Source organism: Epinephelus moara, chromosome 10 (genome assembly GCF_006386435.1).
Source record: "Epinephelus moara isolate mb chromosome 10, YSFRI_EMoa_1.0, whole genome shotgun sequence".
Lineage (NCBI taxonomy): Eukaryota > Metazoa > Chordata > Actinopteri > Perciformes > Serranidae > Epinephelus > Epinephelus moara.
The window spans coordinates 20,011,001-20,024,557 of NC_065515.1; the positions used below are offsets into that span (position 1 = coordinate 20,011,001).

The 13,557-nt window shown below is 37.5% G+C and overlaps 2 protein-coding genes across 4 annotated transcripts in view; both read right to left on the reverse strand.

Annotated features, from left to right (window-relative positions):
* LOC126397187 (5-hydroxytryptamine receptor 3A-like) overlaps nucleotides 1–3,040 on the reverse strand; it is a 14,913-nt gene extending 11,873 nt beyond the window's left edge. Inside the window, exons 1-3 of the mRNA XM_050055774.1 lie at nucleotides 2,907–3,040; nucleotides 1,710–1,870; nucleotides 1,542–1,586 (exon numbers count right to left, since the gene is read on the reverse strand). Of these exons, the coding sequence (XP_049911731.1) occupies nucleotides 1,542–1,586; nucleotides 1,710–1,870; nucleotides 2,907–2,961 (261 nt within the window). The 5' untranslated portion in view covers nucleotides 2,962–3,040. The remainder of the gene's footprint in view (nucleotides 1–1,541; nucleotides 1,587–1,709; nucleotides 1,871–2,906) is intronic.
* Nucleotides 3,041–4,597: 1,557 nt separating this feature from the next.
* LOC126397186 (5-hydroxytryptamine receptor 3A-like) overlaps nucleotides 4,598–13,557 on the reverse strand; it is a 37,975-nt gene continuing 29,015 nt past the window's right edge. The window contains exons 1-9 of one of the 3 annotated variants that reach the window (XM_050055772.1): nucleotides 12,058–12,214; nucleotides 11,889–11,933; nucleotides 10,129–10,225; nucleotides 9,396–9,502; nucleotides 9,120–9,289; nucleotides 8,588–8,748; nucleotides 7,734–7,944; nucleotides 7,296–7,505; nucleotides 4,598–6,553 (exon numbers count right to left, since the gene is read on the reverse strand). In XM_050055772.1, coding sequence (XP_049911729.1) covers nucleotides 6,258–6,553; nucleotides 7,296–7,505; nucleotides 7,734–7,944; nucleotides 8,588–8,748; nucleotides 9,120–9,289; nucleotides 9,396–9,502; nucleotides 10,129–10,224 — 1,251 coding nt within the window. In that variant the 5' untranslated portion in view covers nucleotide 10,225; nucleotides 11,889–11,933; nucleotides 12,058–12,214 and the 3' untranslated portion in view covers nucleotides 4,598–6,257. Of the gene's footprint in view, nucleotides 6,554–7,295; nucleotides 7,506–7,733; nucleotides 7,945–8,587; nucleotides 8,749–9,119; nucleotides 9,290–9,395; nucleotides 9,503–10,128; nucleotides 10,226–11,888; nucleotides 11,934–12,057; nucleotides 12,219–13,557 lie in introns of those variants that run through there. The other 2 variants (XM_050055771.1, XM_050055773.1) reach the window with 2 other exon arrangements.

A 13,557-nucleotide genomic window follows, 5' to 3' on the forward strand; every position in this document is an offset into this window, starting at 1 on the left:
GGAGACAGAGAGAAACTCGAGGTTCATTGAGAAAAACCTGGTCCCGACCAGGTTAGGTTCATAGAGTCTGTTACTACGGTAACTGACCAAGAGCTTAAGTTACCTCTCTCTCTGAAACAGGCTAGAGTTACCCCTCTTTCTCTGGTTTGAGTTACCTCCCTTTTTTTCACTAAACCTGCTTTGTGAAACGGACCCCTGGTGGCATTAGGCATCTTCAAACTTCCTTTGCTATTACTGTCTGGGTCTTTAGGCCTGTTTAATCACTGTTAATCCATAGCTAGTGTTACAACTCACATCAGTATCAGATTGTATATGAATGATGGACATAGCCACTTTGACGTCACCAGTGGGTTTGTGGACTCCTGTTTGGAGGCATTGAGTTCGGTATTTCAGCCGTCACCATCTATCTCTGAGTTTTGAGACCAGCAGTGACCATATTTGGACAATGGGGTGGAGCTGTGAGGGAGGGGTTGGATCTGATGCATAGATTGGGGTGACGCATCACGAACAGTCTGTCACGCAAAGTGGCCACACCTGCTGTAATTATGTGTAACTTTTTGCATTCACTTTTTTCCGCTGCATAGAAAGGTGAGTTTTATGAAAAACATCTTTGCAGCAGTGAAATACTTCTTAAATAAAATGTAACCAGGTGAGTCATATTTTTACAGTCTATGATTATATCAAAATTGCCACACATACAGATGTCATTAACTATAAAGGCCTTTTGTACCAGGCTGTGAACATGTTTTTTTCTGCTGTAATGTTGGGGATTTTAACATTGGGGTCTATGGGGACTGAATGGCTTCTGGAGCCAGCCTCTAATGGCCAGTTGAGGAACTGCAGTTTTTAGCACTTTAGCGTCGGCTCAATTTTCAGGCTGTTCTCATGCACTGTTCGTCTATACTTATACAAAAAGTAATGCACCAAATCTCGTGTATATTCTATGCAATCAGGAGTCTGTAATTTGTGTATAATACACATATTTGAGAAGGCTGCAGTCATGTGAAAAATGTACTGATGGGATAAAGAATAAAGAATAACAAGCAGTCCTGAAAGGACTTACCTCTGGGGCTTTCCCCCAGACCGGTGTTTGGAACCACAGGACTTTGAGCTATTTTAAGGTACGTCTTCACCATGATTCTTTTCCTAAAACCAACCACAGGAACTTTACTAGCCTAAACTTAACCTCTATGACGCCCTCCTGGAGGTTGCTGCTTGGTTGATTATAACAAGGGAAATTTTTGTATTTGACATTAACTTACATATTCTGGGATTATGTTGTTGATGTTTTAGTGACTGTTTTGCTGCAGACAAATATGAATAGCTTGTCGATATACATGGCACAAACACCCACTGAGTGAATCCTGATGCAAAAAGTGTTACGACACTCTTGTTCTGTGAATACCACTTGATATCAATTTTTTTTACAGTCTTCAAAGAAATTGACTACATTCATATTAAGTGTGTGCTTTTGTTTAAGAAAGGGTTTTAGACAACATTCTGAATTCATTCATGTTTTTGTCAGTGCTCTGAACACTTACCAGGACTTGCCATATGAATATTTTCAAGTTTTGGTCTTTTTCATTCTAGGGATGAGACACATACAATTATTTATGATCATTAAAATTCACTCACAGAATACTCTGTTAAAAAAATATGCATCTGTATGTGCTGTCATGAATAGATTTTTATGCAGCTCATAGACTCACCACTCCTAAAATTCCCACTATAGTCATTTCGATGGATACGTTCAGGATATCTGTAAAGTTTCCTACAGGTCGAAGTAGTTTTCTAGGAAATAATTCAGTCTCGAATGCATCAAACAAGGCCTTAGGAGTTGGACTGGTGCAGTTCAATGGTGCAACAAAACCTGCGTTGAAAAAGAGAAAGACAAATTCTAAATTCATACATACAAAGCCCAAATAAAAGTATTTTTCTTTTATTTGTATTTACTCAAAAGCAGAAATCTTGCTAAGACTTCATGAACTGTTTAACAAAATGCTTCATACCAGCCACATGAAATTATGTGATCCATTTTAAACACTTACATCCACACATCTGTCCAAACAATCACTCTGTTGCTTGCGCTCTTCACCATGAGCTCTGAGGCAAACCGTTTCAAAAATGAAGATTTTCCACTTAAATAAGTACAAGTTAGTGGATTAGATACATGCTGAAATGAACACAGACTCTTGTTCATTCCACAGCTCCACCAGTTTCTCCTCCCTTTTCACCATCCAAGAGAGCTGAGACTTGTTCTTGTATCTCCCCAGAGTCCCCTCCACATTTACTGTCTACCTGGTTTTTGCTTCTTGTTTGGTGCTGCTAAACCTGGTATACATCAGCATGCTAGCATTGTCATTGTGAGCATGTTAGCTTGCTAACATCAGTATTTAGCACCTCTGTACCCACATACAGCATCACGAGGTGTTTGTGTGGCTGTTGACTCTTACTCTTGACATATGTTCTACTTCTCTCAGCTTTACTTGCTACATTAACTTACTGGTTAGTGGAAAGCTCTTTATTCGGTTAAATCAAAACACATGCCACAGATTTTCAGTCTTTTTGGTAAGAATTTGGTTTAAGATTTTACTGAGATTCTCAAAACTTTAGATTGTTTTTTGCTGCTTTTTCACATACAGTTCATAAACATCTTCTGACAGTATTCATCAATGTGCCACAAACTTTTATAAAACACATATCCAGTCATACATACAATGTATATGTAAATTTCAAGGCAACTTTAAAACCCCACTATCATGTAGCCTATTTGCTTTGTATTAGCTTAAAGTGTCTCAAAGCATTACCATGGGAATAGGTTTCCTCCAGTATTTAACACATCAGCTTTGTTTTATTTATTTTTGTATTGTTTATTTAGTAGATAATGTAAATTCTGTCTTTCTTACCGTGAAGAAGTGAAAAAGTGATAAAAATGAGCCCGGCTGTCGTCACCTTTTTCATCTTGTTTGTGTCAGCTCAACCACTTTCATAACTCATCCCAGCGTTTTAAAAGGTTAAACCTGACAGTCTGAGGAAATGCTGTTTCTTGTTTCTGATTGGCTCAACTTAACTTACAGCTCTTCCATGTGAATAATATGCATGCATGTCTTGTTTTTCAAAACAACAGTGTTGTAAACTAATCAAACAAGGATGTCTACTGGTGGTGTCAGTTTTCAGATATTTTTAACACACACCTCAGCATATGATGAGCCTAAATAAGTACTTAGTCACTCTCTGCACCCATATTCACTCATTTATCTGAATGTAATCTATTTAAAAACAAAAACAGGCCAACAAGATTAATTTTTAAAACAAAATTATACATTAAATATGAATATTAAATGCAAAGGAATGACTGTTTATGTCTCTTTTGTGTTTTAGTGCTGCAGTCCTGGACTTGTTTTACTTATAGTCTTAGGGAAAAAAGCAAATAGAAAAGCTTTTAGTGAAGCCATGAACAGGGTTGTACAAGTTCACTGGACACCTCCAGGGCAGAGATTTCTGTAGGCAAAAGGATTCGTTGAAACATGCAAATATTTGTTGCTTCACTGAAAATGAATACTTCATATTTAGACGTGGAAAGTCCATGACCAAACGTTGATATGTAATGAAGTCAGAGTGAAAATGTGTTGCACCAAATGCCTCAACTCTGTTAATCCATTGATGGGTAACGTTAGCTGTGTGATGTCAGCATTTAGCTCTGTCACTGTGTGTGTGAGTCTGTCACAGGCATGGAACTCACACTCCCTCAGCAGTAGTGTCATGTCTCCAGAGATGGAGAGTGGGACAGAAAAGAGCTAAGATGGGCTGAGGGAATCATTACAGCACATGCAACTCAATTCACAGGAATTGGCTAAATTTACAATAATTGTTGCAATCACAACATTGCAACATCCTGAAGGGGCCGGTCAATAAATACAACTTCATAAAATCCCCCGAAATATGAAAAGAAAACCCTCAAAAGCAGAATCATGCAATGAGCCGCTGCATCCTGTCCCAGCGGGTGTGACCTGTGTGGTTCTGGTTCATTTACATGTAAGGACACGCTTGGGAAACATCATCATCCCCACTGGAAGGGTTGGAGGGGGAATGGACATGATGAAGTAAAAGTAATAAATAAAAAAACAGTGACAGAAAAAACATATCAAGATGTTATTTAAATGAGACAAATATATAGGTAAAGTTGCTTTCACAATTCCTGAATTTTTTCTGCATGCTGATTTTTAAACATGTTTTAACATTCATTCTTTTTACAACTGCTTAACCTGTTGGGGGGCTTGGGGGGTCTGGAGCCTATCCCAGCTGACATTGAGCAGGGGGCAGGGTACACCCTGGACAGGTCGCCAGACTATTGCAGGGCTGACACATAGAGAAAGATGACCAATCATACCTACAGGCAGTTTAGAGTCACCAATTAACCTGAATGTCTTTGGACTGTGAGAGGAAGCCAAAGTTCCTGGAGGAAACCCACACTGACACAGCAAGAACTTATGATCAACTGGTTACTCTACTTCTTTCTGTTTAGCCCCTGCCCTGAGGGAATACGAAAATGAATACTCCCGTCTTCCCAGTTTCAAGAACCAGTAACAACAGTTAAAGCCTAAGAGTGTTTATTTCTTACAAAGTATTCAAAGAGACAATTTGGCTTCAGGCTGGGCTGAAAGCAAAATGAAACTAAGATAATACTCTCACATTACCTATGAAAATGTAACAGAAAGACAACTCTTTAACCTAAAACAAAAAATTGAATTTACATTTCAGATTTTACACATACGATATTTGTTATCTTATTGATAAAGATATGTAATCAAATGGCATTAAAATAAACACACACAGAAGTTGTTCCACACTGGTAACAACTCCACCATTTCATTTTCAACACTGCCACCTATAGGAGTTACAATCTGTTTCATTCTCCAGTGCTCTATATATTGGGAATTCATTGAAAGGATATCCCTTTGAGATATAGCATCTCATTTTCAATGGGATCCCATAGACACAAATATACATTCATAGAGCAGATACAAACAAAAACAGCATTACAGTTTGTCAGTTTTTCATTGTACGTACACACAAATAAAAAGCACGAACATATTGTTCAAAGATGAGAAAAAAAAAAAAAGATTTCCCAAAGCAGCAGAAAGAGATTAAAAATCTCAGAAAAAAAGGAAAATTATTACAGTAGAATTGAGCTTTGACATAAGAGACTGTCCATTCATAAAGACTAGAAGACCTTATGGTGTAGATATGGTTGTTGGTATGTGGTTATGGCTGTCTTCAATTGTTTAAAGGGACAGTTCACCCCAAAATTAAAAAATATATATTCATCCTCTTACCTGTAGCGTTATTAATCAGTCTAAATTGTTTTGGTGTAAGTTGCTGAGTGTTGGAACAAGATGGCACTCAGCTTGTGGTGCTCAAAGCACCAAGAAATAAAGTACATATGAAAAACTCATGACCGGTTACTCAAGGTAATCCACAGACCTTGTTGTGAGCAGTTTCATGTGGGAACTATCCTCTTCTAACCAAACTATGCCTGCCAACTGTATCACCACGTAGAAGGAAACGTGCATCTACTGCTAGATCACCTAGCACTGAGCTAGTTAATATTACTGCTCAGACAAGGAGGACTTTGTTAATGTTTATATCTCTTGCTGTCACCCATGAGTAGATTCACACTTCCTTCTGATATATTTGGCAGGTGTAGTTTGGTAGAGAGAAAAGAGTTCCTACATTAAACTGTTCACAACAAGGTCTGTGGATTATCTTGAGTTACTGGGTCATGATTTCAGGAAAAAGACATTTTTTTTTGCGTTTTGGGCTTGAAGTGTAGGCATGACATTTTAAAATATAGGGTCTGTTATCAGAATATCTCCAATTAATTATACAGAAACTTTAACTTGGACTCAACCACTGATCTTAGGTTCATGAAGATAATAAATACTGGTTAAAGGATAGGTTCACATTTTTCAATTCTGTTGTAAAAAACAGTCGCTATCAATATAAACATTAAAATAAGCTAAGCCTACTGTAATCATTCCCTCTATACATACTGGATGTTTTCTGCATTTCATTTTGTTTTCCTGCATCAAATAACTCAGATTCTGAATCTTCTACTCGAACTACTGATTAAAAACACAAAAACAAAAAAGAAATGTTATTATTGATTTCATTTTGTCTTTCTTAGTGTAAGCTGATAACTGGTCAAACTTTTGCTGATGATCCACATAACTGTCTGATTTAACTCTTCCAGCAAGTCAGCTAAGTTCTGCGTTACTCCAGACCCAGATGGTTATGATAGTGATAAAAAGGGAAGAGATAATGGCAATGTACAGGCCAAAAAGCAGACGGTCAATGACTAATCCGATCATTTGCCATTCCTCTGAGGTATTGCTCCCCTGGGCATGTTTGTCTATCTGGAGGCGGATGGCCATGAGATCTCTGCTCAGCTTCCTCAGTTCATCCAGGGGTGGATCCGGAGGGGGTTTCTCATGAGGTATATCACCAGAGACGCTCTGAAGATCTCCTGAAGAGATGATGCCGGGACTCATTGCTGGATATATATATAAAAGAAAACAAGATTACAGTGAGAGCATGGTATATGGTGTGTCACATTTTTTAAAAGCTACATACTTCTATGGCAACAATCTATGGTACGTTTACAATGTAATTTTAGCTGGCTTGGATGTTTTTATTTGTAGCCTATTATGTTTACTTTTCTCTTCCTGAGCAAGTAACCAGGCCATGCCATAAGAAAAATATCACCGGCAAGTGACGACAGCTCAGGGAAAGTGAGTATAATCATTGTAGATGGTAGGTACAAGGTTTTAATGTAAATGCAATGGTATTTTGTTTGTTCTCCTAATTTTAGGTATAGCTACAACAGCCCATAGGGTGAAAATCCTTGGCTCCATGTTGTCACGGATTTGTAAAGCACCTGGTAGACAGTGTACAGCAACTACTGCTTACAAAGCACTCCACCACACACTGTAAAAAAACCTGATTCATTGATCCGGGCAAAGAGGAAACAGAAACCATGATGAATGGAAATTGCATTTCCTTTGACTACTAACAATAAAAGTCAAGTAGTCTTTCACCAGTGAAATTCTTTTAATGCGAAGTCAGCAGCATTAGCAATAACTTATTACACCCAGTTCATAATACTGCAAATATATATCAAGGCCTATTTCAATACCTACATCAGTGGGCCATAGGCTCAGTGACCAAAAATAAGATGAAGCAGCAGTAATAGTGACAGAAGTAATACAAAAATAATCATGATGATGTCACTGTACCTCTAGCAGGTGGGTTAAGGGAGACTGTGATGCGGTTGCTCATCTTTTTTGGAGGGAGACAAACAACAACAGCAAGATATCGTAGCACAAGGACACTGAGCCAGTGAGGCACCTTTCTGTACTTGCTGGCGCTGAACTGGATGTTGGTGATAAACACTGTCTCCAACAGACTGGCCACCATCAGAGCCAGACTCACTGAGAATAAAACATCTGCAGCAAAACAAACAAAAAAATTAAGAAGTAAAGAGATGTTTTTCATTTTAACTTTAATTATCAAGGGCAGAGAGCATATTCACATTTATATTAAGTTGAAATTCAGTCGCCAGAGGAGCCATCAGAGGACAAGGTATTAATTGGTCAACAATGGCATCTGGTCAAGAAGAAGAATTGGCCACAGTGGTTAATCTTATACAACAATATATCACAGGTGTCACTCACTTATTAGAGGTGTTGTATTTCCAGTGACAGGCAGCAGGTCATTCATGATGAGCAGGAAAACAGTGTAGCCCAGGATGAGGGTCATCTTAAAGGAGGACCGATCCACACTTTGGGGAGGCAGCAGGAAGCTGAAGAGGTCCAATGTGATGAGGAAGCAGCTGGGCAACAGGAGGTTTACCACATAAAGGATTGGCCTACGTCTCAAAATGATCTTGGGATAAAAACAAATACAAATTCTTAAAGTTTTACTCAGAACTTACAATAGACGTTTGCCAGGAGTAGTAAACTCCTCCATCCCCCAAAAACTTCTTCTGTTGTTTCTGATGCTTATTTGAAGGCCACTTAGACCTTTGGTGTTCCCCAAGGATCAATCATCGGTCCTCCTTTGTTCTCTGTTTACATGTGTACACTATGTAAAATTATCCAAATAAACAACAGCCACTACAGTCAGTTGTTTAAACGTTATTTAAATATCAATCTTTTTGCCAGCTTTTGTCAAATTAATTCACTGTTAGTGTGTGCAGCCTCCATGATGCTTCTCATCAAACATGACGTTTGTCATAACTGATACTGTTATATTTCATTGTTTTTTAGTATTGACATATTTTGATCCAGATTAAGAACCTTGATGCATTATTTTATCAAAAAATGTAAATGTTTTTTTTTTTGCTGGGATTGTGTCATTTTTCTCCAAAAAACAATTTCATCAGAATAATTTCAAAGATTGATCAAATAAATAAAGTCACACACAGTTTCTCCAAGGTGTCACATCTGATTTAACAAACCTTAAACAGATAATCAGTGGTATGCATCATGTGAACATAGAATAAAATATAATAGCTACAATAACTTACAAAGAATTTGAGCTCGGAGTAGCTTCCCTCTGTTATTTCAAGGGTTGTTTGAGCTTGTTTGATATCTACAAGCTCCCACTCTCCTCTGGTCTGTATCACATTTCTGGACTCCTCCAGGATCTCTGCAGCTGAATGTATTTGATTCATCTTTATGTCTTCAGCTGGAAGAAAATTGTAGGAAAGTTTGTCCATATTAGATGCTCAGTCTCTGTGAAATGTTACTTGTGATACACATGAGTACAATGAAGTTGTCAACACGAAAGTTGAGGTCATGGAAGTTCAGGCCTCAAAGATATCTAAATTAATTTATTTAATTCTACTGAAATTTCATAAAAAACTGTGTGTGTATGTGTTTGCGCAAAAAAACTTTGTGTTTGTAGTTTTAATGTTTGAAAACACAAAATATCCGCAAAATATATAAATTACCCTCAATTGTGTGACTAATCTACCATCATTTTTATGAAACTGAATGTGAGGTGAAGTTGCAGTTTTGAGATCAGGTGTTATCTTTTGAATTTTTATGCAGGCTTACCAAAGTGCAGGTATGATTCAAAGGTCAGCGAGCAGTTTTGGATATCAAAAGGGAAAGTGTAGATGACTAATTTGCAGGTGGCGATCACTCTGACCGGTCTATCATCAAATACACGACCTGTGTTGTATAAGTAGACATATGGGGTTTTGGGAGATTTGTCCTCGTCCATGCTGGAAATGAACAAAATAAAAAACTCTTAATTGCACATTTATACTTTTAAAAGATTGATTTTTGTTTTTTTTGTTTGACAGGCTACGATACTTAATTTTAACTAACAACTCGTTGATGACGATGTCCGGGACCCAAAGGTGTTCTCGAGGGACAGAGACTCTTGTAGTTCCACATTCCTTCTCATCCCAGCTCAGTCCATCTATATCCCACTCCTAAATTAAAGAGAAGAACAACTATTTAACTGTGTCACTTTGTATACTTTAATCTAAAGGTTAAAGGCCCAGTGTGTAGTGTCAAGTATGATTTCTTAAGTGTATAACCAGGTCTTTATTTTGTTTTTATTGTTAAAACACACAATCAGAACAACAACCATTTAAACTGTGTCACTACATACTTGATATACTTTCATCCAAAGGTTACAAGGTCCAGTTTGTAGGATTTCGGGGGATATATTGGCAGAAATGTACTATAATTAATATATAAGTTTATATATATATGTAGAATTTAGTGTATAATTACGTGAAAGAAGAGTGTTTTTGTTACCTTAGAATGCGTTGTATATATTTACGTAGGGAGTGGAGGTCCATTCCAGACAGCAGGTTAAACATACTATGAGTCTTAACCTGAACTCTGAGTTGATGAACCCTGAGATGGGATTCAGTTTCTGAGTTAGGTTTGTGTGCAGTGAATGAAAAAAGCCAAAACCAATGGAGCTTTGTTACTACTGTAGGAGGAACAGCCTGCTGAAGTCCTCCAGAACATAGATTGTAAGTAAATGGACACAGGTGAGATGGGCCACTCTGAGGGTCAAATCTTTATGGCTTTGCCCCGGTCTCACCTCAAAGTTGATGAACTCTTCCACCGTCATCCTGGCATCAAGAGTGGTAAAGGTGTCAATTGGAAACCATCCAGATCTCAGTTTGCTGAATACCATCCTGGGAAAATCCAGTGTTTTGACAACTCAGCCAGATTAACTGCCAGACCAGGGTCATTAACTATGCTTTTAAGTTCACTGATCTGCTGAGATCCAAGCAGCAGGGAGAGACTCCAACTTGCCCACCACCAAAGAATCATGTCTTTCATAAAACAGACTGTTTTCTTAAGGACGGAATACTCTACCTCCAGTAAAAACCACATCCTCTTCCTTTTTTGTCTCTCCACACTTCTGTCCCTCTCTCTGTTATACAACACATCTATAGGAGTCACCCCAGCTCTATCTTACTCTCACCCTGGTGAAAATAAGATAAGAAGACCAGATGTGGTCTTCTTCCTGAGTAAAAACTAAGTTTCTCTTGTTAACCAACTTTAAATGTCTCTATACATTTTATCCATGTTCTAACATTTTAACTTCGCATAATCCTTGTTTCTTAGTTGATATTTCCACTTCTGTAGGTCGTAATATGAGTTAGTTATAATTTCATGTGTTTAATTCCTCATTTAACATAGAGTCATACTGCCATCCTGTGGCGATAGTTAAGAACGATTCCGTAGGAATCCCATATTATAGTTCAAGTTAAGAGATAGTTAGATTGATTAATCAACTTGTCTCTATCAATATGTGCTTTCTCATTTAGTATGTTGATGTAACTGCAGACTAGTTTGTAGTGTTTGTGCACAAAACGCTTTATACTTGTGTTCCACTGATATATGAAGTACAATAATCGTATTAAATGTAATTTGATCTTATGTCCCGATTGAGTTTTCCTTTGTTTTCTGTTTTCTGTGTCTTCAGTAACATTCTACCTGAAGCGATGAAGCCAGTCGATTGCAACATTTTTTATACATGCTTATAATAACTTTGATAATAATATAGAACGGCTGACGAGATTGTTTTCAACCTTATTATAAGCGAGTAGCCACAGCCAAATAGAGGAGTTACTATTCGACCTGCAACTCCATCAAAGATTTATCAGATCCAGTGCTGCCAGCCACCTGCCAAAGTTATTTGCTAGATTGATTCATGATTTATAAGTGTACTGACAAATTAATAATTGGTCTCCAGAGTTATTAATTTGATTACAGTCACTTTCCTTCTAAGTGAAGGAGGTGCCCCAAATTTATGACGAGTGCAAACATTTTCTAAAGGTATTGCTCCTACACTACGTCTCACCATGGTAACAGGTAAATAATCTGCAGGGCCTCCATTTTAATCCAGTGGATGTAGACTCTTACATATTACTGATATTATATTTTATGAATTCATGTAACAAATAAACTGATTGATTGATTGACTGACTCAGATATTAAGAATTGGGTTGGCAGGATTATGATAAATTTGTCATGTAGTTAATTTATAGGCCTATCTCACACACTTAAATACTAAAGTGTACTTCAGCACACTAAAAAACCCAAATTCTTTTGATTGCAAAAGATGTGTCACCTTAAATCTCAAATCAAATCCCACTCGATATTTCGTTGGCACTGTCCCACCATCACATTCCCCACTACCGGAGCGCAGAAGAGGGGGTTGCAGCCGCATTTCTTACAATCTTCAAAATTTTTTACCACATTTGTATTAAGTGTGTGCTTTTGTTTCAGAAAGGTTTTTAGACAATTTTCGAAATTCATTCATGTTTTGTCAGTGCTTTGAACACTTACCAGGATTTGCCATATGAATACTGTTAAGGTCTGGTCTTTTTCATTCTAGGAATGAGAAACACACAGTTATTATTGATGATTCAAATTTACTCTCAGAATACTTAGTTGAAACAATTATGCATCTGTATGTGCTGTCATGAATAGATTTTTATGCAGCTCATAGACTCACCACTCCTAAAATTCCCACTATAATCAGTTCGATGAATACGTTCAGGACATCTGTAAAGTTTCCTACAGGTCGAAGTAGTTTTCTTGGAAATAATTCAGTCTCAAGTGCATCAAACAAGGCCTTAGGAGTTGGGCTGGTGCAGTTCAATGTTGCAACAAAACCTGTGTTGAAAAGACAAAAAGGATATCTAAATTAATACGTAGTTATCCCAAATAACATTATTTTTCTTTTATTTGTATTTGCTCAAGAGCATTTCTTTCTTTGTATGCTATACAGAGTTTTGCTAAGACTTCATGAACTCGGCTACATGAAATTACAGTGATACATTTTAAACACTTACATCCACACATCTGTCCAAACAATCACTCTATTGCTTTACCATGAGCTCTGAGGCAAACTGTTTCAAAAATGAAGATTTCCCATTTAAATAAGTACAAGTTAGTGGATTAGATACATGCTGAACTGAACACAGACTCTTGCTCACTCCACAGCTCCACCAGTTTCTCCTTGTTTTTCACCGTCCAAGAGAGCTGAGACTTGTTCTTGTATCTCCCCAGAGTCTGCTCCACATTTACTGTCTACCTGGTCTTCGCCTCTTGTTTGGTGCTGGAGAGAGCACAGCTATTGTTGACAATATTCACGTCACTGAACCTCACTGTCTACACGAGTAAAGACTAAAAACTGAAAATATGAAACTGTTTGATTGTGTAAATACCTCTAAATAAGTAACATCAACAGCACTTTGTGTTTAGTACTGTTTGGTGAGTATTAGCATACTAACATAGTAAACTACGGTGGTAAACACTCAAAGCACCACTGTACCTACATACAGCATCACAAGGTGTTTGCGTGGCTGCTGACTCTTGTTCTTGACATATCTTTTCTTTCTCTTAGCTTTACTTGCTACATTAACTTACTGGTTAGTGAAAGCTGTTTATTCTGTTAAAATAAAACACATTCCACAGGTTTTTAGTCTTTTTGGCAAAAATCTGGTTTCAAAAACTGCTCATATACATCTTTATATACATCTTCTGACAGTATCAATGTGCCACAAACTTTTATAAAACACATATCCAGTCATACATACAATGTATATGTAAAATTCAAGGCAACTTTAGAACTCCACTATCATGTAGCCAAAGGTGGAAAGTAACTAATTATATTTACTCACGTTACTGTAATTGAGTAGTTTTTTTGTGTAATTTGTAATTTTTTCAGTAGTTTTTTAAATCTGTAATTTTACTTTTACTTAAGTAAATTTTGACTGTAGTAGTCATTTTCCCTATAGAGACCATTGCTCTGCCCCGCCGGTTGCGAGCCCGCAGAGGTGGTGTGGACCATGGGATCCTTCGCCAGCTGGCTCGTGTCTCAACTTCAGCCACTTCAGCCACTGAGGAGCTTACTCTCCGTATTGCCCTGATTAATGCTAGATCGCTAGCAAACAAGACTTTCTTGTTAAAAGACTTTTTCACCTCTCGTGATCTGGATTTTCTGCTCCTG